Source organism: Malurus melanocephalus, unplaced genomic scaffold (genome assembly GCF_030028575.1).
Source record: "Malurus melanocephalus ecotype Western Australia unplaced genomic scaffold, MMel_1.1 scaffold_115, whole genome shotgun sequence".
Lineage (NCBI taxonomy): Eukaryota > Metazoa > Chordata > Aves > Passeriformes > Maluridae > Malurus > Malurus melanocephalus.
In genome coordinates, this window is record NW_026623347.1 from 309,394 (window position 1) to 333,249 (window position 23,856).

A 23,856-nucleotide genomic window follows, 5' to 3' on the forward strand; every position below is an offset into this window, starting at 1 on the left:
GTTCTCGGTTACTGGTGCTGCGCTGGTGCTGCCCCTTTGTTGTGCCATCTGCTCTATCACAGCTCCTGTACTGGGTGCCRTGCCCGTGTCCTGGGCTCTCTGCCCGGGTGTACTGTGCCTGTGTACTGTCCCGGTGTCCTGCACCAGCACTGTGAGGTGCAAGCCCCAGGTCATGGCCACCATGTGATGCTGTGACCAAGCCCTGTCCAACCTGCCTGTGACACTTCCAGGGATAGGGCAGTCACAGCTCCTCTGGGCAACCTGTGCCAAGGCCTCACAATCCTTACAGGAAAGAGTTTCTTGCTAATATCCCATCGAACCCATTCTCCCTTGCTCTGTTCCTCCACCCCTTGTCCAAAATCCTTCTCCAGCTCTCTCGGAACTCCTTTAGGCACTGGAAGGAGTTCCCCCTGGCATCTTTCTCTTCTGCTAGCTGCACACTTATGTCTCTCCCACCCTGGCTCCAGAGCAGAGGTGCTCCATCATATATMATATACACATCATATATCACACAAACATCACATCTTTTACCCAAAAGYTCTCAGTGACAGGAGCTGAGAGGGCCTGAGGTGTCCGTGCTGGCTGTGCAGTGGAACAAGGCTGGCTGTTGCTTGTGTAACAGGAGAAGCAGCAACACCTAAATTAACCTGGAACTAGGAATAGCTCACCAGCAGCTTCTCTGCACCCAAACACCACTTCATGTAGCTTGGCCTTTGTTTACTCATTGCTTTGGCTCCTGCTGCCCACGTTGCAGCCCGTCAGTTGATGAATTCACTGGATTTGGTTGGTCTGTGTTGCTCCATCGGTGCTGGTGTTCTGCCCATCAGGGTCTCCAGCTGTTTTCCCACTCTCATTGAACCCTGGCCCTGCAGCACCCCCAGCCCAAAGAATTGGGTGTGTGCCAGGAGAGAGGGCTTCATTCCCTTCCTCCTCCATGAATATTGGTGAGAAGATGTCATCCTTCTCCTCATCCCCTCCCTGGCAGCCTCTGTTCCACTGTGCTCCCAAACCATATGGCGGTGCAGGAAGATACAAACGGCAAAACACCCAGAGCAGGGGAACGCGGGGAATGCAAACACCCTGCAACTGCCAGGCAAGCACTGCTGGGGTTTTGCAGGGAGGAAGRGGATAACTGCCATGAGCCTGAGGGCTGGCAGAGTGGAGGGCTGAATCCTGTGCTCTGCTTGGAGCTCGAGGGAAAGCTGATGTCCTCCAGCACACAAAGATACTCAGGAGACAGTGGGTCTGGGAAATCTTAGAAAAGAGGAAAAAGGAGAACCAGCTTTTGCTCAGACAGAGGTGAGGGGCTTTGTATTGCTCYCTTGCTGATCACCCTAATCCAGAGCCTGCACAATGTTTACCTACAGCCCCTGAAAACATGGAGAAGCTTTTCATGGGCACCAAAAATCCAGTAGCCTTGCCGAAATCTTTGGGAGGACTCAGGCTCCGTAGGGATGTTTTACCTTGCCTTTGCCTGTGATGATTCCCTGGGAGTCTGCAGGGACAGTGGCTCAGATGAGGAGGCTCAGCAGAAGAAGCCATGCCAGCAGCACTGGGAAGCTGCAGAAGAAAAGGAGAGGTCTCCCAAGAGATCCTCAAGCCCTGCCATGGCTGGGAGGTGGCCATGTGGCTGCCTCTGGTCCCTTCCTCGCAGCTTATGGGGGTCTGTGTGCTCCCTGCCTTCCCACAGCCTTCCCACCCTGCTCGATTTGCACTCTGGGCATATCCCAATTTCCCCGTGTGCTTCTGCAGCGCTCCTGTGCTGGAAGGCGTGGGTGATACGTGTGAAGTGCCCCAGTGACCAAGGGCAGGTGACTCAAAGCCAGGCAGCTGCTTTATCCAGCCCTGTATGTGCAGCTGGAGCCAGCACTGACCTCCAGCYATGTCCAGGGATGCAGGCAGAGGGATGGTACACACTGGGACGTGCTTGGGGACAACAGGGGCATGTCCTGCTCTTGCAATGACACCCCAGGTGCTGCCAGCAGCCGGGCTGGGTGTCAGAGCTGGTCCCACTGGTCCCTGCAGCTCCCTGTTAGCAAAAAATGCTGGTGATGCTCTGCTCTGCCACAAACCCCCCAAAACTCACACCCAAGCACTGGCTCAGCCCAAATCTGCGYGCAGCAGTTCAAACCCTGCTGCTGATTCCAAGATCTGTGTGGATAAATGTCAAAAAGGTSCACTCAGCTCCCAGCTCCTGCTTGCCCAGCCCTGCAGTGACATCCACAGCTCTTGCATCAGTGCCAATGACCTGTGGCTGGAGTGCAGAGCAGTTTTTTTTTGGAAAGACTCCTCCTCGTCTGTGTTGAAAGACTTGAAAGGTSGTGAATCCGCGACGTCTCTCAGGAAGGTAATTGCTTGCCCTATTAAAAACCTGTAATTTATTTTCCATTTGAACTCTTCCACCTTCAATGTGCAGCTGCYGGGTCTGGAGCCATCGGGGCTGGATCACAGCTCTGCTTGAGGCACCTACACAGCCACAGATCCCAGTCCACCCAGCTCCTTCCCTCCAGCAGTGATTCCCTTGAACTGCTTGGGTTTGAAGAAGTTTTTCCAGTCCTCAAACTTATCCCAAAATGCTCTGTGGCAAAGCAGCTGTGACCTCACCAGTGCTGTCAGCAGTTGCCACCCCTCCAACCCCTCCTTTGTATTTTTATRGATCACGCTAGGAATTTCAGCTTAGAAAACGGCACTTGGAATCTCCTTTTTGCTTATTCAACTGCAACTCTCRCATCCTGTCCAGCACTTCTGCCTGCAGCCCAGCTTGGGTGTTTGTGGGAGCATCCTTACCCTGGGATATGCCATGGCCAGGAGGGATTGATTCCTCAGTGACTCAAAGAGGAATTAATCATAGAATCATAGAGTRTCCTGAGCTGGAAGGGACCCACAGGGATCATCCAGTCCAACTGCAGGCCCCAAAATCCCACCCTGTGCCTGGGAGCATTGTCCAAACACTCCTGGAGCTCTGGCAGCCTCAGGGCTGTGTCCATTCCCTGAGGAGCCTGGTYAGTGCCCAGCACCCTCTGGGGGAAGAAYCTTTCCCTGATATCCATCCYAAATCYCCCAGACACAGCTCCGGCCRCTCCYTCCATTCCTCATCCATTTTTCAGCCGGACCCACCGGTGGCATCCGTGGGCCCACGGAAGATGTGGTGAGTTGACCATTCTCATCTGACAGGTGAGGTGCGTGGGGCGAGAAGCAGCACAGGACTGAGACCCCAGGGGATGTTCCACGCCTCAACTCTGCAGGTTCCGCGACGAGGCCACACCGACGGCGCGGCCATCGAGGCCACCTCCCTGAGGGGACAGCGCCGCCCGCCCGCCTCCCTTCACCCTCACGGCCGCGCCCGAGAACCGCAAAGCCGTTTCCGCGCTGGGGCATTGACCACGCCCCCCTGTCGGGCGCTGGCCAATGGCGGCGCGGGGGGCGGGGCCAGGCGGGCGCCGTTCCCGGCGGGGCCGCGGCGGGCGGGACTCGCGGGCTCCGCTCAGCCCGGGCCCGCCGGGCTCCCACAGCGCCATGTCCCTGCCCAGAGGTACGAACGGGGGGCTGCGTGAGGGGCGGCGAACCGGGGAGCGACCGCGGCTGTGGGGAAACCGCGGGGCCAGGGCTGTTGCCCAACCCGCCGGGCGTGGGCTCCCCGCGGCTTCCCCTCCGCGGGCCCCAGTGGCGTTGCTGGGGCCGGAGCCGGGTGCCGCCATCCCCGGTGGGGTGTGCGGGGCGGCCGCGGGGAGCGGGGTGGGGGTTCGCTCGGGGAATGGGGGACCCGCGGGGAAGGAGAGGGAGAAGCTGCGCTTGGCGTGGGGAGAGGGATCAAGATAGGCGAGTTCTGTTTGCTGCTGCTGGAGGCTTTCCCTGTCCCGAGAATCCCCGTGTCGGGAATCCTGGGCTCGGAGCCGCAGGTGAGCGGAGCCCTCGCGTTGGCTCAGCCAGGTGGGAAGGAGCGGGCTGGGATTCCGGGCGTGGGATGTGTCGCCTCGTGTCGCCTCGTGTCGCCTCGTGTCGCCTGGTGTCGCCTCGTGTCACCTCGTGTCGCCTCGTGTCACCTCGTGCCGGTGTTCGGGCACGGGCAGGACCCGATGCCGGCGTGTGCCGGGAGCGCCGCGCTGGGCATTCCCGCTCTCCCCGGCCGGAGAACGTGACCGTGTGTCACAGATGTTATTTATAGAGCGTGGCCGTGACTCAGGTGGCTTGTCCCCATCACAAGGTGAGCACCGGCCGGCAGGTATCGGCCTGGGATGGTCCTGTCCCCATCCCCGGGATGGATGGGGACGGGGCAATGGYTTTGCCGGTGTGCCGGTGCTCCCTGCAGACGGTTCCATCCGCGCCGTGAGCGCAGACCGGACGGAGGAGGGAGCGCACGGAGTGCGGCTGCTGCCTCTCTTATCGGTGGAATAATATTTGAGGGGTTTTCCCTGTGCGGGAGTGATGCGCTGGAAACTTGAAGTCAGGAGCCATGTGAGCCGATGAACGCACCTCGCGTGACTTTTTTTTTTCTCCCCTCCCCTGATTTTAAATGATCCGTGTCTTATCCGGAGGGAATGTGGACCTGAGTTTCCTGTTTGCTGTGTAAGCAGGGGGTGAATCAGCAGCGATTTACGGAGCTGCTGAGCGGAGCTGCTGACTCACAGGTAGGAGCACATGCCTCCAGCCATCCAGCCTTGGAAGGGATCATCCAGGCTTCTTAAAAGGCCGGGACATCTGAGTCCAGACCTTTCCTCGGCTGCCTGTGCCGGACCGGCGGATGTGTGGATGGAGGGACGAGGTGAGCCACTTGTGCCCCACAGGAGATGAAGCCCSAGCTGGGCTCGGAGGATTTTGGGGGAAGCAGCGTGGCTGACAGCGAAAAGCAGTGCCTGGAGGAGCACCTGGGAGTATGGTGCTTTCCTTGGAGGAGGTTTGGAGCCGATCTGTGTCGGCAGGTTTCTGTTGGTGGTGACAGACTGGTTCATTCATGCAGTTAACCCTTTGCTGGAAGTGTCACACGTGTGCTGAGTGGCCCCGGACTCTGCTGGCACTGGCAGCTCTGAGTCCCTGTCTGACTTGAGCTCCTTTGCTTCCATCAGGGCAGCAGCAGCACGAGRGTCGATCCTGAGTGTGTGTAACCCATCTGCCTCTGCACAGCCCTCTCCTCTCATCCTGCCTCTCCTTGGTTTCCTTCCCTCCGAGAAGGTTTTCCCGGGGATGCTTGCAGTTCTGAGTGTGTACACCTGCCGCTCATGGCAGCTACTTCTCTCTCTTTCAGGCAGCATGAATTTAAGCTGGATTTCCCTAATTTTCCATAGGGAATTTCAGCAAGCAATCTCGCGTTTCCTTTGCTGCTTCTCCTTGGGCTTGTGCCGCTCAGGGTTGTAAACAGAGGCTGCTGTGTTGAAGCTCTTGGTTGGCTCTTTCTGTGACAGATGCCTTCCAGAACTCACCTGCCRTCACTTTGGCTTAGTCACGGGGTTGTCTCCTGCCTCGGGAGATTTTTGGGATGCGTGGCTGGCCGTGACACTGGTGATAGGAATGGTGCTGGGCCGGGGCATTGCTCTGCACTAAACATAGCTTGGGAGATAAACACCTTCTGGGGATTGTGTGGAGCTTAGGGAGGATTTCGGCTTCCTTTCTTCCTCTTCGCATYGCTGGTGTCTGCTTGATCCAAGTTATCTCGCAGGATCTTGTATGTGGGAGAATGTTCTTTGTGTTATCTTGCACTGTCAGGGCTGATGTTTACTCGAATATGCAAAACCTCGCTGTTTTCTCAGGTCACCAAAGTTYCCTTGAGCTGTGTCTCATGGAATGGGTGGCATGGTAGGAAGGAACTGGGACCAAAGCTCTGGAGCTGTCCCTGTGCCCTGCTTGCAGAGCTTTGGCAGGGACACAGCCTCTGGCTGCAGCTTGCAGCTGGGTGTGATTTTCCAGCAAGTCTGCACCTTTTTCAGTGAATGTGTGCTGTGCAAGGAGGATGTTGTATCCCAGAGGTTAAAGCAGGAGGGGATGAAGCCTTGGGAAATTTGCAGCCTTTGAGTGGGTGCAGAGACACAGTGGAGGGTGCAGGGTCTGAGTGAGACTCTGGGGATACAAATCCAGGCTGCTGCCTTTTCCCTGGGCCTCAAGGTGTAACTCCTGCCTGCCCTGCATGTGAAAATCCCTGTGCCTCTTGGCTGTGGCTTCAGTGGCCCCTGATGCATGGGAAGCCCCTCCTGGAGGGAGGGAAAGGCAGGAGTGTGCTGGTGGGGTAACAGATGTTTCCCAAAATCGTGGAGTTTGCTGGGAAAAGCATCTGTGGGGAGGGAAGGAGAGTGAGTGCATCAGTGGGATCTGGAGGGATAAGACCTGCTTGGCCTGCCCCGACTCACCCAGCACTGATGCCTGAATAGTTCAAAAGCAAGTGGTTTTCCTTAGYAGGGAGATTGTCCTTTGAGAACAGAGCTGCTGTTGGGGAAGGGATCAGGATTTGTCTGGAGCCAGGCTCAGCCTCTGGGGAGACAGCTCTTCTTTGCCACAGAGACTTGGAAAAACCAGCAGTGAGAAGTGCCAGGACCTGGGGATGAACTGGTGCTTGTTCTCGTGGCACATCTATTCTGGGTGGGTAAATAAGCGGCGGGGACGTGTCCCTGCCATGCCCTGGCCGTGCCCTCCGTGGGAGCACACCACTGTTATGCAATTCAGTCTGTGAATCCAGCACTGTCTTGTCTGCCATTCRCACTTTTCCTGCTGCCATCCACCAAAAAAAGGCTGTTCTGTCAAAAATACGTGTGTGGGTCATGACCTGCAGAGGCAAGACTTTGGCTTTGGGCAGAGCAGCCACCAGCCTGGTGTTCCCAGGGTGTGAGTGGTTGGAGGGGTGGGAGCTCTGATCCCATGGAGCCATTATTAAATTCTAGTTGAAGCATCACGGAGATCAAATCCAATTAATTCTAACGATCCTAGAGAAAACACAGCGCTTTGTTCCAGCCTTCCTCCTCTGCTGGCATAACGGTGGGCGCCTGGAAAATATCATGCTGGACGTGATAAATATTCAGCTGTGCCTCAGCAATCCATTTCCCTCCCTGGAGGGATGCTTTCTTGCTTTTCTTTTACAGGATAATGAATCTCGCTGAAGGCTGATCCTTTTATTTTCCAGCTCAGAGCTGCAGTCCAGGGCTGAGCTGGAGTTTTTTTGCTGTTGTTTGCAAAGGTGGTTGTTGCTGGAGTAAACTCATTTGTTCTTTGTAGAGGTTCCCTTTGGGTGCTTGGGAATGGGAGCAGCTTTCTGGTAGTGGGGATTTTGTGGCCCAAAATGACACCTCTGCAGACTGGGGGGGCTCTGTGGGGTTTTGGACAGATGATGGTTTTTGCTTGTATTGGTTAAAAAAGGTACAGCCTGGGCTGGCTGTTTGCTGGAGAAAGAGCTGGGAGAGGAACTTGTGTTGGCTGGGGAGGTGATTTTACTCTATCAACAAAAWGTTTGGGGTTTTGCTGGCATGACTCAGGATGGCTTGTGGGTACGTACAGAGCTGGATCTACCYGCTGCCTCTTGCTGACAAACCTCTGTAGCACAGGTCAAGTGTTAGTCAGGRATTTGAAGTGGGGCAAAGGGCAGAGAGGATTTTTTTTGTGGTGGAAACTGGAAGTTTCTGTTGTATTTTTCCACCTGGGAGATAATTCCATCTCCTCACWGCCCCTTATCTGTGYRGGGGCAATGCTGCAGYGGTGCTGTGGCAGCACTGGGAGTYCTAATGTTCATTGTCCCAAGGAACACTGGAATTACTGGGCACAACTACAATGATTTGGGTCACAGAGGTGCCTTGTGGCCCCACCAGGCTTCAGTTTACCGTGGATCTGAGTCTGCCCCCTTTCCTGGAGCCGTTCCCTGTATGCTCCTTTCTCCTGCAGCCATTTCTCTGCCCAGCAAGAGCCTGGAGCAGAGATGCTGCCTGTGGGGAATGTGGGGGATAACAGTGTGGCCAAGAGGAAGGGCAGGATTTGGGGGTCCCAGTGGGTAGGGGAGGAAGGAAATCATTGCCTAATGCTGSGAAAGGTTCTGGACCTGCAGTGGGGTGAAGGTGGGGATGAGGTGGGCCCTCTCCAGCACCCACTGACCTGCCACAGTGTCTGTCCTCTTGCCTGCACTGTGCCCAGGGAGGGGCACTSCTGAGTTGGTCTAAGCCTTAATTCCACCATTTGAACTGAAATTATTAGAAAAACAAAACCTAGAGATAATTTTCCACTAAAAATGTAAGTTGAGTGTAAGAGGAGGCAGGATGAGGAGGAGACAACACTTACCAGAAGTTGTTTGTGGAACRTTCACCCTTCCTCTCCTCTCACCACCACCAAAGACAAATCTGGGTTTGGARAGGAAGAAACCTCCAGAGTGCTCAATACAAGTAATTTCCCATCAGAGGCTGCTAACCTTAGCTGTGGTTTGGCACTGGCATCAGCCAAACTGCTTGTGTCTGATGGAGCTCTCTGGGAAGGGCTTCGACCTTTTCCTCCCTGGGATCTGCCTGTTGAGCACCAAGTGCCCCATTCACCTGTGTTCATCTGTGCTGCCTCATCTCTTGCTGTGRTAGTGCCTTTTAGGAAGTGTAAAAGCAGTTTTTAGTGCTTGTATTTCATTCATAGAGATGTTGGAGGTGCATAAGGAACGCAGAAATCCCTGCAGCTGGGATGGGGTCCTGCCAGAGCCACATCCTCCCTTAGCATCCACCAGTGATGGGTGTGGAGGGGACCAGTGGTGCAGGACACAGAGGGACAGGAGGGGAAGGAGCTATCCTGCAGGGCCTGGCAGGTGACAGTCATGTGTCTGACAGATCACAAACACGCAGGGCTGGTTACGTGGATGGGCTGGGGGTGGTTTTGGGGAGGATGACGGGGTTATCTAGGGAGTGTCAGCTTGTTTGGACTTGCAGGCCAGTTAGAAACCGCTTTGTGGCGTGTGTGTGTGTGAATTCCCTCCTGGCTGGGGTCTCGTGGGGACGGCTGACGCAGCAGCCTGGCTGTGCTGCAGGCTGGGTGCCATGGATGCCTTCACTGGCGTGTGTTAACAGCAGTTTGAAGATGGCAGAGTCCTGACCTCACTGCCTGGAGGGCGTTTGGCACAGCTGGAGCAGATGTTCCCTCTTGCTGCACTCATCCCTCCCTGCAGCAGATCTTTTCCTCTTCAGGGTGGTGAAGGGCAAATACACACTGCAYGATGGAGGAATTTTTTGCTGTCGGATAAAGATCTTGGTTTTYTTTGTGTGGGAGTGGGAAAGTTGGGGCTTGAGAGGGAGATGATGGAGCAGCAGAATGTGCAGCCCTTGGGATGGCCCCTCTGAATCAGCCCTGAGCGTTTTGGGCATGGCTGCAGGGGTGTGTTGTGCTGCAGACCGAGGATGTCTTTGCAGCTCGTCACTAGAAATGACGTGGCTCCCGTGCTGARGGCCAGATGTGCTCACGGTCAGGGCTTTTGAGGAAAGCTGCTCTGCATAGTTCAAAATCCCCTGCCGCTCTGGGCTGCTTGGTTTCTCTCCTGACGTGCTGCCAAGCTGCGCCCCAGCCAAAGCTGAGATGATCTCGTGCTGATACGTGGCTTTGGCTGCTCTTTGTCATCTGCCAAACACCTCTGAAAGGTGCTCGGGGGTAGGTGACGGGCCCAGCCCCACGTGCCTGTTTGTAAAACCCCCAGAAAATCCCTGCTGGCACGGGGCAGGGCAGTGTGTGACACCTTGGTGTGTGTGCACGTGTTCTCAGCTGACTTCTGAGGTTTCCCCGGGCTCCCCACGACTTAAATCCTCCACCCTGTGCTGAATCYGCACCCATTTCAACCATGGTGCTCACTGCCACCCCTGTGGTGGTCAGAAAAATAAAAAGATATGCAGAAAGAGAGATGAAGTTGGTTGGGAGGTAGGTGGTGATGCTGCTGGAGGACCAGCCTGGACCCTTACCAGCCCCTGTGCCAAGCTCTGTCTGTCTCTCTGGCAGCACCCATTTTTTCTTAAGTCTGGAGCAGCTCYACACTGCTTTAAGGCTGCTAAAAATGAGGCATGTGGTGGGTGTTTTGGRTGATCTGCTTGTACACCTCTCTGTGTTCACTCTTTGTTAGCATCTGCAGCTCTGGTTTTTGGCTGATCCCTACAATTGTTTGGCTGTGAGCATCGTCCTTGAGTGTCAGGTGAGCACCAGGTGCCAGAGGATGGCTGGTGCCAGCCAGGGCTGGGGTTGTCCTCAGCCCAGGATTCCTTCAGGGCTCCTCTTGTGCTCTGCTTTCCTACCCAAGAGCAGCTTTTTGCAGGTATTAATTACACCTGTCCCTGCCTGGTTTCTTGAAGAGTGGTGAGAGTGAAGCGTGGGCTGGAGGAGGTGTCTCCAGAAATAACCAAGCAGAAATTGTGGGTGAATTTACAATTCTTACCAACCTTGTGTGTGCTATGTTAAGGTGCTGGAAAACCACTCAGCTTTTCCTYCAGCAGCTCCTCTGTAGGTGTGATTTCTTTGTGTACATTCCAGGTACCTGCAAAGAGTTCAGCCTTAATTTTGGATCCACAAAGAGTTTTGTGTTTGGTAACTGTGGGTTTCCCCACGGGGCTTTACAGCCTCAGCTCCGTGGGGGAAACGCTGTGTAACCATCCCAGGGACAGGAGCCAGGGTGTTTTCCTTAATTTCAAACAGGTTTGATGTTTCACACATCTTCCAGCTCCTCTCCACGTGTCACCTGCAGAGAGAGCACTGCTCCTTTCCCCAGAACACGGATGTGAGGCTGGCYCTTCCGAGAGAAAGGGGATTCTTATAACTGGTTATCTTTATTCAAATGGAAATGGTTCTTGGAAGCCCTGAATATGCCCCAAGAGAGCTGCACTGAGTCACTGTGAGCTCTCGAGCCAGGATGTGAGCCGGATGCGTCGGGACCAGCCCGTCTGTGGAGACCTCTGGCTTCCTGGGATGGAGAGGCAGCTCTTTAATCTGCCTTTACTAGGAAAAGCCTGCGACTCTCGCTTCCCTGAACACTGGAAAAAAGTGTAGTGTGATGGGTGGATATGAGAGAGTGACAGAAGGAAGGGGAAGAAAATCARTCCCACCCAGAGGAGCAGCTGTGCYCTTCCTGCYGGGGCCAYGTGGGACCACGGTGGTGAAACACCACAAATCAAACCTGCCATGTGGGTACTGGGCAAATCCACCCCAAACCAGGTGTTTTCCCCATAGAAATTTGGTACAGCCTTTGATAAGATTCTGTGGAGAGGAGACAGTGCAGGGTGCTGGTGCTCCAGCCTTTAAATGGGGGGGATTTTTTAAGCTTWGCAGCAGGGAGTGTGAGGGAGCAAAGGAGAGAGAAGTGTTTGTAGGTRATTTCTGCTAGACCAGCTGGACATGGGAATTGTTCTGGGAATGTGGATGTAATTTGTCCTCTGGGGCAGAGGAGCAGCAGTGGCAGAGCAGGAGGTACATAGTGCAGGCCATAAGGATGATGTGGTTAATGCCAGGAACAGAGGATGCAGGTCCAGCTTGTTGGGGCTGAGCTTTCCTGCGTGGTTCCCTGTAGCAGAGAAGGGACCAGGTGAGAGAGGCAGGGAGAAGGGATGACACTGAATATGCACCAAAAAGAGCAAAAATTTGGTTTGGCACAGCAGGAAATGTAGGGAATTGTACTGCAGCACTTGCCTGCTGCTTTCTGTAAGCTGCTGGATCAGCACCCTGCTCCCRGGGAAATAATCCAAAGTGTTCTCGCTCCTGCACCCCAGAGATGTGGTGCTGGGTCAGTGCTGGGGGTCAGAAGTTTTTCTGTGAAGTTGCACAGGTTTTGTCCACCCCAGCTGTGGTGGTCTCTTGTTTTTGCCCCTCTCCCAGAGCAGGCAGCAGTGAACATGAAGGGCCTTTTTTTTTCCCTCCATAAATTTCATTTTCCTAGCAGGTGCCTGCTCTGTCTTACATCATTTTCAGAGGTGACATCACTCTATCCCAGCCCAAAGCAAATTGGAGGGAGGAGGGTATAAATCTATTTTTCCTCTTTTATTTTTTTTTAAGAAGGAGAGAGGAGAATACTTTGCTCTCTTGATAAGTTTACAAGGTTTTGGGGACACCTGAAAGTACTTGAATGATGCCAGTTTGGAWAGAAAAAGCATCTATTGATGCTGGAGTTGAGTTACTGCTGACAATTACAAAGTCAAACTACTCCCTTTCCCACTGTGCCTCCTGTCAAGCTGATCTATTCCAAGGACAGTTTGAGTTTTCTCTCCCATCAGGAAACTGTCACTAGCTGGCCACATCAATTCCAATTTTATTTTTTCATGGCATTGCCTGTGGAGTGAAAAATCAAAGAAAGGAGTGATGCTGGTACCTGCTGGCAAGGAGATGGGCACAGGTGATGATGCTTCTGCCTCTTCCTTTTTTTTTTCTAGCATGCTCTTTGCTCTTCTCTAAGAATTGTCTCTTTTGCCTTCTCCTGACAATCCCAGGGCTGGGATTCCTTCCAGACCTTTGTCTCATGCTGAAGCTGAGCTTTGAAGAGGTACAGCCTCACCTGCTCCTTTTTTGGGGGGGAAAATCCAGTTGGAGCAATGGATGCAAAGGAGGCATTGTCCATCCAGAGGATGYTCTGCTGCACCCCAGCTCAGTGCCTGCTCCAAATAGGTGCCCCTGTGACTGTCACCACCTTTGCACGGGGGTTTTGAACAAGCTCTGGTGCAAAACACCACAACCCTGGRCATGTACATAATGTGTCCTGTAATGTCACCATGTGAGTGTCAGCCAGATGGGACTTTTCAGCTTCCTGAGGAGCGCCTGGCCTCTGGCCATGTGTAGTTTCTCAGAGTGGGGCCCGTGTGGCTCCATTGTCACGGGGCTGGGTGAGAGCAGGCTGACACATGGAGACCAAATCAAACGTTTTTTTCCAGCCCTGGAGGTTGTGCAGGTAACCTAAAAATACAACTGGAATGTGGCTGGGCGGTGACATCCTCCCGGGGCTGCTGGCACAACCTCGGTGTTATCTGGCCGGCACACGGAGCTCGGGTGTGGCTGTGAGCCCCACAGGTGGCCGTGCCAGTGCCTCTGGTTGTCAGAGACTTTGGCTAAAATGCCCATCCCCAAATTCTTCTCATCTGAGGGGATGAGAAAGATAACCCTGTTCGCTTTCCAGCTGGGTTGGGTTCAAAGGCTSTGTTTCAAAACAGAGTTTCCAGGCTGTGTGTCCCGTGCATGGCTCAGGCACGTGGGGCTTTCCTGTGGGATGTGTGGAAAAGCGAGTTCATCCTGGACTTGGGGCAGTCTTGGTTGAAGCCTTGACCCTGGAAGCTGCTGCCATTCCTGGTTGGATGGAGAGGTGTGATGGGCACTGGGCAGTGTGGTGCTGGGATGGTGCAGCCAGCTGGTGCATGGGCTTTTTTCTGCTCGGAGGGAATGAAGTATTCCATGAAAATCACCCCTGTCCCGTGGTTAGGCAGGAGCTCTTCTTGCAGGGCAGGTGAAGTCATTAATACTGTACTCTATCCCAAACAAAGCTCCTTTCCAACCCCAAATGGGACACTTCTGCTGCTCATGRCAAAGCAGCTCGTCCCCATCCCGGTCTCTGGTGTGATGGTGACCCAGCCTTAACTGAAGTGGCCTCGGGAGGGGCYGTGTATCCACAGGGAAAGGGTGGGGAGAGGGGCCCGGCATTGGCAGGGCACTGTTTGAGCTCATTGCTGTTTTTGAGGGTGTGCTCTTCCCCTTATTCAAGCCAGCCCCCTGGCAGGAGGCTGCTGGGAGGGAGGGATGAGAGCCGTCCTTGTCCCTGGTGCTGCCCTGGTGTACCTGACCCTGTGTGAGTGCCTGAATTCTCCCCAAGATTTGCTCTCCCAGCATCTCTCACCCATTCTGGGGTGACATCCCTCATGGGGAAGCTTTGTTAACATCAGTGRAACACCTGATGCCTTTTGTTCCTCTGGGATTACTTGTGGCCCTATAAAAGATTGGATAATTAATGGTGCACACCTTTCCAGGCCTGGCTGTTCCTACTGCACCAGCAGACTTTTGAAAGAGCTGCCAATGGTGATACTTGAAAGGATGGCTGGGTTTGTTTTTGTTTCGTCTCTCTTTTTTTTTTTTTTTTTTCTTGTTTGTTTATTTTTTAAGATGCTTTTGAGATGTCGGGAAGCTCTGCTTCACACCACCCCTGGTCCTCGGGCACCGAAACCCAAGGGGACTGATTCAAAGGAAATCTTCTTTCCCGCCCCACCTGCTGGGTTAGGGACTTTCTGCACCAAAGGATCCCTGACTCTGTGGGTGTCTCTGGAGATCCTTGGAGTGTCTGTGCTGTCTCAGAGGGAATTAGCTGTTAATAGAGTTAGTGATGGGAGGGCAGCACAGCAYTTCTATCCCCAGGAGTGCCAGGGACGGGTGCTGGTGGCTCTCAGTGCTATCTGCAAGAGCAGCTCCTGCGTCAGCATCCTTTATGTGCTGATGATCTGTGCCTGAAACTATACCCTGGGAGTGGAAATGAGCCTGAGAAAATACCTTCCGCAGTCCTTCTGGGGCTTACATAAACACTATTTAAAATTAGAGCCACTCATTATGTTGGTATGTGCGTTTACCTCGACCTCTGACTTTTCWGCCTGCAAATGTGCCTGGTCCAGCACAGCCTGGAGCTGGGAGGGAGCTCAGGAGCAAAGCAGCGGTAGATTTTCTATAATTAGTTTAAGGTAAAGAAGCTGGTACAGTATCTCCCCTCCAGGCTGACAGGGAAATCGAAAACAAAACTGCAGCCTGTCAGAGCTGAGCCTGGCTTTGATCAGGAACATCAGCGTTGGCTTCTGCTGGAGTGGTTTTGAGGGAAAGGGGAAGAGCAGCAATACTCAGCCACGGCTATTCTGCTATTCTTGCACGTGCTTGCAGAGARATGAATGCTTTTATTTTCCCACTTTCCCATGCTATTTCCCAGCCAAATCCGTGCAGCAATTTRTATTTTGCCACCAGAGATGCCGTCTCGGTTGTCACCCTGGAATAGCTGCCAAGCTCCCTGCTGGCATTGTCATGGAACAATATTTCTACTATTTGTTGTGGTAATAGTTGTTAGTGGCAAAGCAATTAACSTGTCACCTGCAGCACGACCAAACGTGACCTCTTTCCATCCCAGCACCATTTTGGTGCCCAAACCAGTGAACCTGGGCTCTCCTTGGTTCTGCTGCTTTGGTGCCAGGGATGTACCGGAGCAGGGGTCACTCCGGTGGGATGCCTGGGCTTGTGGGCAGCCTTGGAAGGGTTGAATTTGTGGGAAGAGAAGGCATCCTGCTGGGATGCACTGTGGCAATCCAGCGCTTCAGCAGCTCCGGGAGCTGGAGTTGGCTCCCCACCAGTTTCCTGTTGACGTCACCTGCTATTTCTCTGCTGCAGTTTTTACAACTGTTGAGCTTTCAAGGGTAATCGGAGCCCAGTCCGGCCAACCTCGGCAGCTGCCGATGAGGGAACGCRGCTCTGCCTTCCCCAATTCCCCCCGCTCGCCTTCGCTGCTGTCCCCAGCCTTGGGGACCCCTGGCATCTGGGGAAATCACGCAAGAAGGGCTCTGTGAAGCGGGCGGGTGCTTCGGGCCATGCATTCCCTCTGAAAAGAATCATCGGTGCTTGCAAGAAGTGCCGTGCGCTGGATCCTGCGGGAATTTTTCCCCTCCCTCCTCCAGTCCGCCCCCATCCCTCTCTTCTGCCAGGCGTGCGGGCGCTGCTCTTCATTTCTGGGAAACCATGGACAAGAAGCAAGGTAGATGTTGCAATTTGCAAAACACGTGCTGGGGGAGAGCAAAGGGCTGATTTTGCTGCTAAAAGGGTCTGTGTAACTTTTTTGGGCTGATCCACTCGGTTTTGTTTCTCCTGGCTTGGGCGTGGGTTCTCTCTTTGCAGCTGGGGATCTATTTTTAAAGCGCTGGAAAAGTTGCATGTTTCGTGCAGGGTTAAAACTCTTAATCGTTGTCTTAATTGCAAAAAAAAAAAAAAATCAAATCTAGCATGTCTGAAGAAAAATATGCAGAGGGTGAAGCTGGCTTCTGGCTCTGCTTTGAGTTGCATTCCTGGGACGCAGGGTTTTCCAGCAGCTYTCCCTGCCTGTTGCATGGGAAAGGTGGGTGCCCACAGCCCCAGCAGTCAGGAGCTCTGATTCAGCACAGGCTGGCAGGCTGTTTTGGGGCTGCAAGGGGCTTTTTGTGCAGTGTGGTTTTTTCCTGCTGCTGGCTGGCRGTTTTGCAGAAGTGAGGAGCGCGCTGATCTGCAGGAGCCCCTCTGCAGCGGGACCTCGGCGGGCTGATGAGTGATGGCTCTCGGCAGGTTGAGAGCCCTTTTTCCGCTTCCATGGATAGCTTTTTCCACTCCCAACAGTGGAAAACAGCACAAAGTGTGCCTGTGAGGAGCTGGCTCTCGTGACCAAGCACCCAAATTCCCCTCTCTGCTCTGCACCCTGCCTCCAGTTTATTTCTTTCTTTTTTTTTTTTGTTTTTCCTTGATGCTTCTTTGTTCCAGCTCTTTCTCTGCAGCAGGGCTGGGATCCACCCTCCAGCCTTCTGCCCTATCCATGGCATTTGACTCCTCCTCGGACCGAGGAGAACCRGGATGCATCCAAAACATTTCCCCCAGCACTAACGAAGCTGTGCAGCTCTCAGAGCAGCCTCCTGTGCCCAGGACTTCACCTGGGGCTGCAACCATAGCCCAGGGAAGGCAGTGGAGAGGTTTAATTTCAAAGGTCGACTCAGGCAAATAGTTTTATTTGCAGTTCTTTAGATTGTCCTGTTCGTTTCTCTCCGCCCACACCAGTGGAGTGGGAAGGAAAAACCTCTCGCGGAGAAGTGCAACTTAATAGGGTGAAGTTGGTGGTGGCAAAAAYGAGGATTCCGGTGTTGAATTAGGCAGTTCCAGGAAATATCTGGTGGTTCTTAACTGGTGGTGGTTATAGCATGAGAAAAAAAAAAAAAAAACAACTTGTTGGGGTTTCTTCTTTTTGTCTTTAGGAGGAAATGGTTCCTTTCTTAGCATAAAGGATGCAGTTACGTGCTTGCAGCATCACGTGGGTTGCAATTTCATCCGCACCAGGAACTTCTGTCAGCTAATTTTCTCCTGCCTGGGTGCAGGGCACTGTGCCGTGTGTGTCCACGGCTGGCAGCCCCTTCCTGTGCCCAGAACAGTGCCCTGGCAGCAGATCCCTGCAGCTCGCAGGGATAACCAGGACACGTCCCCAAACCGCCTTGTCCTCCTGCTGCCTTTTGGCCTTTGTGGAGGGATCTTTTGGGGGTGCTTGTGCTTGCAGATGCTGTGTTCTAGGCTTGCAGATACCCCTCTTGCAAGAGCCCAGTGCCCTGCGAAGCTGGAGCGTTTCCAGGGTTTTCAGGTGACAGGAGCAGTTGTGCACATTCTAGCAATTCCTCCTGCYGGGATCCCAAAAGTGGGAGGGATTGTGCTGAGTCTCAAGGGTAGGAGAGGCAGTGCCAGGGACTCTCCAGTGGGAAGGAGATGACAGCAGCTGCCTGCGGGGGCTGAAGGCRAATGCTGCCCTGTGACTGAAGTGCTTGAATTGCAGGGTCATCCCACTGCCTTTCTGTTTCTCTCATTTTTCCCTTTTTTTTATTCCCTTCCTTAGTTTTTTCCTGCACTCTCATTCACATTGAGCAGGGCTCTYCTTGGTGCCACAAGCAGTGGGAGAAGCTCTCAGCAAGGAGTTCAGGCCAGCCTTCAGGAGCTGGAAATCTTATGGCAAATTTTAGGAGAGCTGTAACCAACGAATTCAACCTGTGCCTCAGCTCCCTGGCTGCAGGGCAGAATCCTGGGTGATTTTATTCTTGCAGCCATGGGCTGAGCTGGGTTTTCTACCCCACATTGGTGGCCCAGGGAGAGCCTGACAGTGTAATACCTCTGGTTTAATCGGTGCTTTTTCAGGTTGGAGCTAGGAAATGCATTTTGGGGCTAGGCAGGACAGGCCAGGGAGGGGATGGTTGCTGACTCTGACACTGGAAGTCAAGGGCGATAGTTTGGGAGTACAGGGAAGTGTGCAGGGTGCCTGTGACAGGAGAGTTCATRGACAGTGCACATTAAGTGACTCTCCTGTATGGAGCAGGGAGTTGTGGACAGGGAGTCTCTGTGTCCCTTGCTGCCCTGTTATCCTCATGGGATATCATGGGAATCTCCCTGTGATTCCCAACCCCTGGAAGCTGGTGCTTCCAGCTCCCTCCAGCCTCTGTCCTGGAGCCAGGGCTGAGGAATGGCTGAGGCCATGGTGCAGGAGGCCTGGCTCAGGATCCTGTGCACCCTGCTCCTGCCCCATGAGTCATGGCCTCGGTGCCAGGGGAGCCTCTGGTGGCACAGAAGGCGCTTTGTGCCGGCTCTGCGGGGTTACTATGGCAATTGGGGAGAGGGAGAGCAAACAGATGGAGCAGAATCCCAGCCAGGATGGGGGGATTTCAGGGCTTCGTGGAGAGGTCTGGCTGGTGCCTGCTGGGGGTCTGCATGCAGAACAAAGAGCAGTCTGGGTTTTGGAGCAGGTTCTGGGCTGAAATGGTCGGTACAAGGCTCCCCTGGGATGGAGTGGGATGGGRTGTGTGCCCACAGCGAGCTCTGCAGCATGCCTGAGTGCAGAAGGGCTCAGGGGACCCCAGTTTCTAGGTTGTATCCCTGGCCTCCCACACTGAGTAGCGAGAGGCTGGGAGTGGGAAGGGCAGGCATTTCTGAACCCACGGACAACAGCTTTCCTTTGGCTGTTTTGTGTTTGCTCCCATCGTTACCCAACTGGGTATTTTGCAAAGTGCCATCAGTGGATGTCTGGGGCTATTCATAGTGCCCCTTCCAGCCCTGCTGGGTGGGCGATGGGGAAGGGAAACTCAGCAGGCTCACAAATTAGAACTTGTGATTGCTCTGRCATGGTCTGGTGGTTCCCATCCAGGCGGGATTGGTTTGGGGTGGAGTGTCTCGTTGGCTGGTTTCACTGGGCTGGAAGTTCACATCGTGGGAGCTGTGCTGGTCTTGGAGCTTATGGGTCAGCTCTGATGCAGGAAAAGTGGCAGATGAGATGGGGGGATGGACTGATCTGTGCTGATTCCCTCAGCAGGGAGGGATGSTGCTGGTCCTGCAGCTGGGACCTTTGCAGGATGCAGCTTTAACCTGCAGCCTCGGTGAGGTTTGCAYTTGGGGAAGGACACGGCAGRAAAAGTGCRTTCCAGGCACCTGTTTTGTCTTGSAGCTGGCAGGGCACAGGGATGGGGGCTGTCAGTGCTGGGGACACRTTGGACATGTGTCACCCTTCTGTCCTGCTGCAGCTGCAGGAGCTTYCACACGGCGCTGCCTCTCTTGCTGAAATTCCAGCTCCTCGCCTCTCCCCTCCCTGCCCTGGCAGCCTTTGGAGCGCTGGACTTTGTCCACACTCCTGCTCCTGGCAGCCAGGCAGGTAGGAGCTGTTTTGAAAGGCTGTCCAAGGCCACGCTGAGCAGTCTGCTCCCAGCCCGTGCCTGGAGCACACCTTGATATTCTGCCTTTCCAATGCATCTTCCAGCTCTGTGCAGCCAGGAGCACCTTTAGCTGCAAAGTGCAGCTGCCCCCTTGTCTCTCATGGGGGTTCAGGACCTCAGTGCTCTCAGCTGCAGCACTTCAGCCCCTTGGAGTCAGTTTATTTTCCCAAGGAGCTGGGATGGTATTTTTACCTGCAGGTTTCTGGCCTGTCCTGAGTCCCCTTTCCCTCTGCAGCGGTGGGTATTGTTTTATCAGGGCTGTTTGGAGTTGGGAGGAGGGGGACAAGAGCATTCTTTTGCCAGTAACTCCTGGTGCCTTGTGCCTGTGCAAACCCAGATTTGTGATGGGTTYACTGCTGGCTGACAGCTCAAATCCATTTTTTCCCTGTTTTCCATTTGTCGTGCATGGGGTGTTCCCTCTCCTGCTGGGATTAACCCCTTGGTTTTGCTGGATGTCTGGTGGTCATTCCCCTCCATGCCAGATCCAACTCTGKCTCTTCCCAGGATGGCCAGGCTGGGGCCAGGGCCCTGGGGGTCAAGGAGCCCCTGGACAGGGAGCATTTTTGGGAGCCCTGCACATCGCTAATGCCGTGGGGACCTCTTGTGGCTGGAGAAACGGGGATGGGGCCAGGCTTGGCTGCAYTCCCACAGCCCAGCTGCCTCCCTCTCCCCGAGCTCTCCTGGGTCTGTGAGCCATGAGGGATGCAGGGCTGCTGTCTGGTTTGGCTGGAGCATGAGGGCTGAGCTGGTGTYTCCTTTCTCTCTTTCAGATTCCAAAGGATCCTTGGAGCCACACAAACCAGGTAAGTGCCCAGCAGAAACYACAGCTTTAACCCCAGAAGGGGTTTAAATCCCAAAAGGAGGGGATTGCTAATGGCCAAGAAGGGTGAAGAGCAGTTTTGGGGTTCTTGGCTGCAATACCTGGAAAATAGTCTCTGTTAGGACACCCCTGGGTATTTCTGCAGAGAAATGCTCAGCAGTGCCACTGAGACCCACCGGTCTCTTGCCTGAAATTTTGGGCAAGTGGTCACTGTGACCTTTTTGGCATTTTGCTGACYATGGTGAGGGCTCCAACCCCTGCATTCTCTGCTGGGAAGAGGATACTTGAAGGAAAAAAGCAAAAAGCCACGTGCTCATGTGTGCATTTCTCTTCCAGTGAAAGGCAAGAAGAAACGGGATCTGAGGATAACATGTGTCCCCATCAAACCACCCGTCGCCAACACAACGTAAGTATCTCTGCTGCTTTAAAAGGTTCTCCAGAGATGGATTTGGCACTTTCTCAGCARGAATGGCCTGTGAAGGCTTCCCAAAATCAGCATAGTTATTCTTTCCTCTCAAGCTCTGGCTYGTGGGTGATGAGAGGGAATTGCACATGTGTGTGCAGACACGTGCACAGCGTGTGTCTCTCGGGGAGGTGCCTGTTTGATTWGAAATGTCCTAAAGGCAAAGACTCAGAATCCTCCGGGAAGCTCTCCTCAATCTTTCTGCCATGGCTGTGCCAATGCCGAAGGGCAAAGATGGGGCAGGGAGAGCAAATCTGCCCAAGGGAGGAAGAGGGGAAGGATTTTAGTGCAGGGAAAGAGAAGAGGTGATGGTAGCTGGACCACRACAGAAGCCAAAAGGTTGGGCAGCGCTTTACATGACCTGAGTATCTGCATTAGTTTGAGTTGTTTGCAGCTCCTTAACAAGGAGGGCACAAACATCTTGCACTGTTGTGTTGTTCGGTGCCGGGGCCAGTGCCCAGCAGTGTCTCAGGGCACTGGAATTTCTCCCTGCCCTGTTTGCTCTGAGCTGCTGGTGCTTGTTATGCTGTGGGGGAGAGCCCAGGGTAGCAGTGCTTGGTTTGACAAAGAGCAGATGGCTAAAATTCCTCTTCYGTGCTGCTATTCCAAAACCTTTCGGGCTGCATCGCCACTGCTCGCCTTCTTTGCTCCAGAAACCTCTTCTAGGGAACTCTCCCAGCTCCAGGAGAGCAGTGAATTCCCCAAAAGGGAAATATCGCTGCTGCAAACCCCAGGTAGGAAGGGGAGGCGGGGGAACTCCCCCACTTATGCCGTGCAGCCTTGCACAGCTGAGCCCTGCTGTGACAGGCACCTCCTTTCCCCAYGGGCACATCCATCTCTGCTCCTGCCAGAGTCTGAATTTCCCCTGGAGAAGGCCTCATGCTGGAGTCTGCAGGGCTTTGCGTGCCCAGAGGCTGCTGCAAGCTGCCCACAGCTCCTTCTCTCCCTGCTTTTCAAGCCGCAGTGCAAATATTTGCGCAGTGCAAGGCTTTTGCTCAGCACCTAAAGTACTTCCTTGAAGCTGGAGGTTGCTCTGATGGGAACTGAGACTGAACTGGTTGGGCAATCTCCGCTCTTAGAAGCTCCCAGGGGATGGGGAGAGCCCAGAAGTGAGGCACGAGGGGCAGATGGCTCCAAAAGTACCGTGCTGCCCATAATGGGAAGTGGGCAGCAATGAGGAAAAAAGCCATAAAGGACAACTTTCGCCTGCCTGGCGTTGTGCAAAGGGTGACAGCGAGGTGCTGCCTGCTCTGCCTGCCTGGAACAGGCAGCAGAGTGTACACAAATGACTCAAGGGGGAGGAATTACCTGTTGCTCCCTCGCGTGCGTGCGTTTCGGGCTACGTGGCCGTGCTGTTACAACACCTGCCTGTCAAAACATGACAGCTGAGCTGCTCTGCCACACAAACGGCTCATCCCGCCACTCTCGGCTCCTCAGGCTCCTCTCCCGGAGCAGGAATGGTTTCAGAACCTGGTGGTTTGGTGCACGTCTCACCTGGCTGACTCGCTGGGGTTCTCACTATGCCTCATGGGTGTGGGTGAGGTGTTACTGGCACAATTGGAAGCGTTTGTGGGTGTTTGGAGAGGGCTGCCACCACAAGGCATGGGGGGAAAGCAGAGGCTGAAAGTGCTCAAGGGAATGTGAAACCAGGCTCTGGCCCAGAGGGTGAATGAAGCTGAGTTTTCTCCTGACTCTGTCTTTTTTCTTGCAGGCCCCCGAGGAACTTGGACTCCAGGGCGTTCATTACCATCGGAGATAAAGTACGTGTCAGTGGGGTTTCTTTTATTGCTTGCTTCCAGTTTTGTTTTCACTGGGCATGGGGAGCTCTGTGGTTTGTGTCTTGCAACCTGTCAGATCAGGAGTGCAGCCTCATGGGGTACAACTTTGCAGGGATGGGACATCCCACAGCAGGACCTTTTYCCTGTGGAGCAATGGGGTGTCCCTGTGTGTTCAGAGCAGTGAYTGTTGGGGTGCTGAATGTGTCACCCCACCTGTGAGGGGGCTCATCCCTGAGCCTGTGCACTCGATGGCTGGGCTCTGCTGCCTGCAGAGGGTGAGTGGGTGCCATCAAACCCATGGGGACAGTTTTGCCCATAATGGGAGATCTCAATGCTCCCTTGACAGCCCCACCAGCCATCTTGGTCTGAATGGATGGAGAGAGGCTGTGGCTGTTCCCTGAAAGTGTCCCTGAAAGTGTCCAAGGCCAGGTTGGACAGAGCTTGGAGCAGCCTGGTCTAGTAGCAAGGGGTAGGAACTGGATGGTTTATAAGGTCCCTTCCAATCTAAACCATTCTATAATGACCCAGCCCTAAGTGGGGGTGGCCTCACCAAGCTCACAGACTGCCCCAAACAAAGTCCCTTTATCCTGCCTGCCCACAGGTCTGTGTTACTGCCTGAGGCCCTTGAGAAGCCGGGCACAAAGTTTCTCTCTGGTTCTCCAAAGCTTTTCCTAGTGACCTGATGAAAAACACTGCTAGAAATAGCCACTGTCTCTCTTTTATTTCGTTCTCTTGTTATGGGTTCTCCTGGGGCTGCAAGAGCTGTTTGCAAACGAGCTAAAAATACCCTGCATTGGATCARCCCTATAACTAGACCCTTCCAGGCTGGGAGGTGCTTGGCTGATGGGATCTGGGTCCTTTGGCCYCAGTGCAAGGATTGGGGGAGAGGAGAGGAAACTTTGCCTGGGTCCGGGGAACAATTCGGTTTTCTGGGCCTGGTGATGGGTATAGCAAGGGCTCTGGGAGAGATGCTCTCCGTGACAGCCTGGGCGTGGTGTGTGCAAGGGGACAGCCCTGCAGCTTAGGGAAAACTCTCTAGAGTCACTTCCTTGCCTGCTCCAGTGTTTGCAGGAAGGCTCTGGTCCACGTATTTTGGAGTGACATGATGGACAAAAGGACTTGGGCAGAAGTCCAGCTTTARGAGTGGGGGTGGATGGTGACCTCGGGTCTCTGGGATATCTGCACGGGCCGTGCTGTGCATCCCATTGTCCTGGGAGGGAAGCGCTGGCTCCGTGGGTGCATCCATCACCTCTTGTTGCTGGGCAGGGCAGTGCTGGTTCCTGGAGTGTGCTGGGAGCCGCCAGCTTCTGGGGAAGCCTCAGGGCAAATGCCAGGAAAGGAAAAACACAATAACCTGGAACAACCAACTGCAGAGCACGTGTCTCAAAAAGCACCACCAGATCCTTC

At 54.1% G+C, this 23,856-nt stretch overlaps 1 protein-coding gene across 3 annotated transcripts in view; it reads left to right on the forward strand.

Annotated features, from left to right (window-relative positions):
• Nucleotides 1-3,435: 3,435 nt before the first annotated feature.
• MAP2K3 (mitogen-activated protein kinase kinase 3) overlaps nucleotides 3,436-23,856 on the forward strand; it is a 29,127-nt gene continuing 8,706 nt past the window's right edge. The window contains exons 1-4 of one of the 3 annotated variants that reach the window (XM_057369788.1): nucleotides 3,436-3,532; nucleotides 20,159-20,191; nucleotides 20,545-20,614; nucleotides 22,383-22,431. In XM_057369788.1, the coding sequence (XP_057225771.1) occupies nucleotides 3,517-3,532; nucleotides 20,159-20,191; nucleotides 20,545-20,614; nucleotides 22,383-22,431 (168 nt within the window). In that variant the 5' untranslated portion in view covers nucleotides 3,436-3,516. Of the gene's footprint in view, nucleotides 3,533-4,664; nucleotides 4,763-14,572; nucleotides 15,668-20,158; nucleotides 20,192-20,544; nucleotides 20,615-22,382; nucleotides 22,432-23,856 lie in introns of those variants that run through there. The other 2 variants (XM_057369786.1, XM_057369787.1) reach the window with 2 other exon arrangements.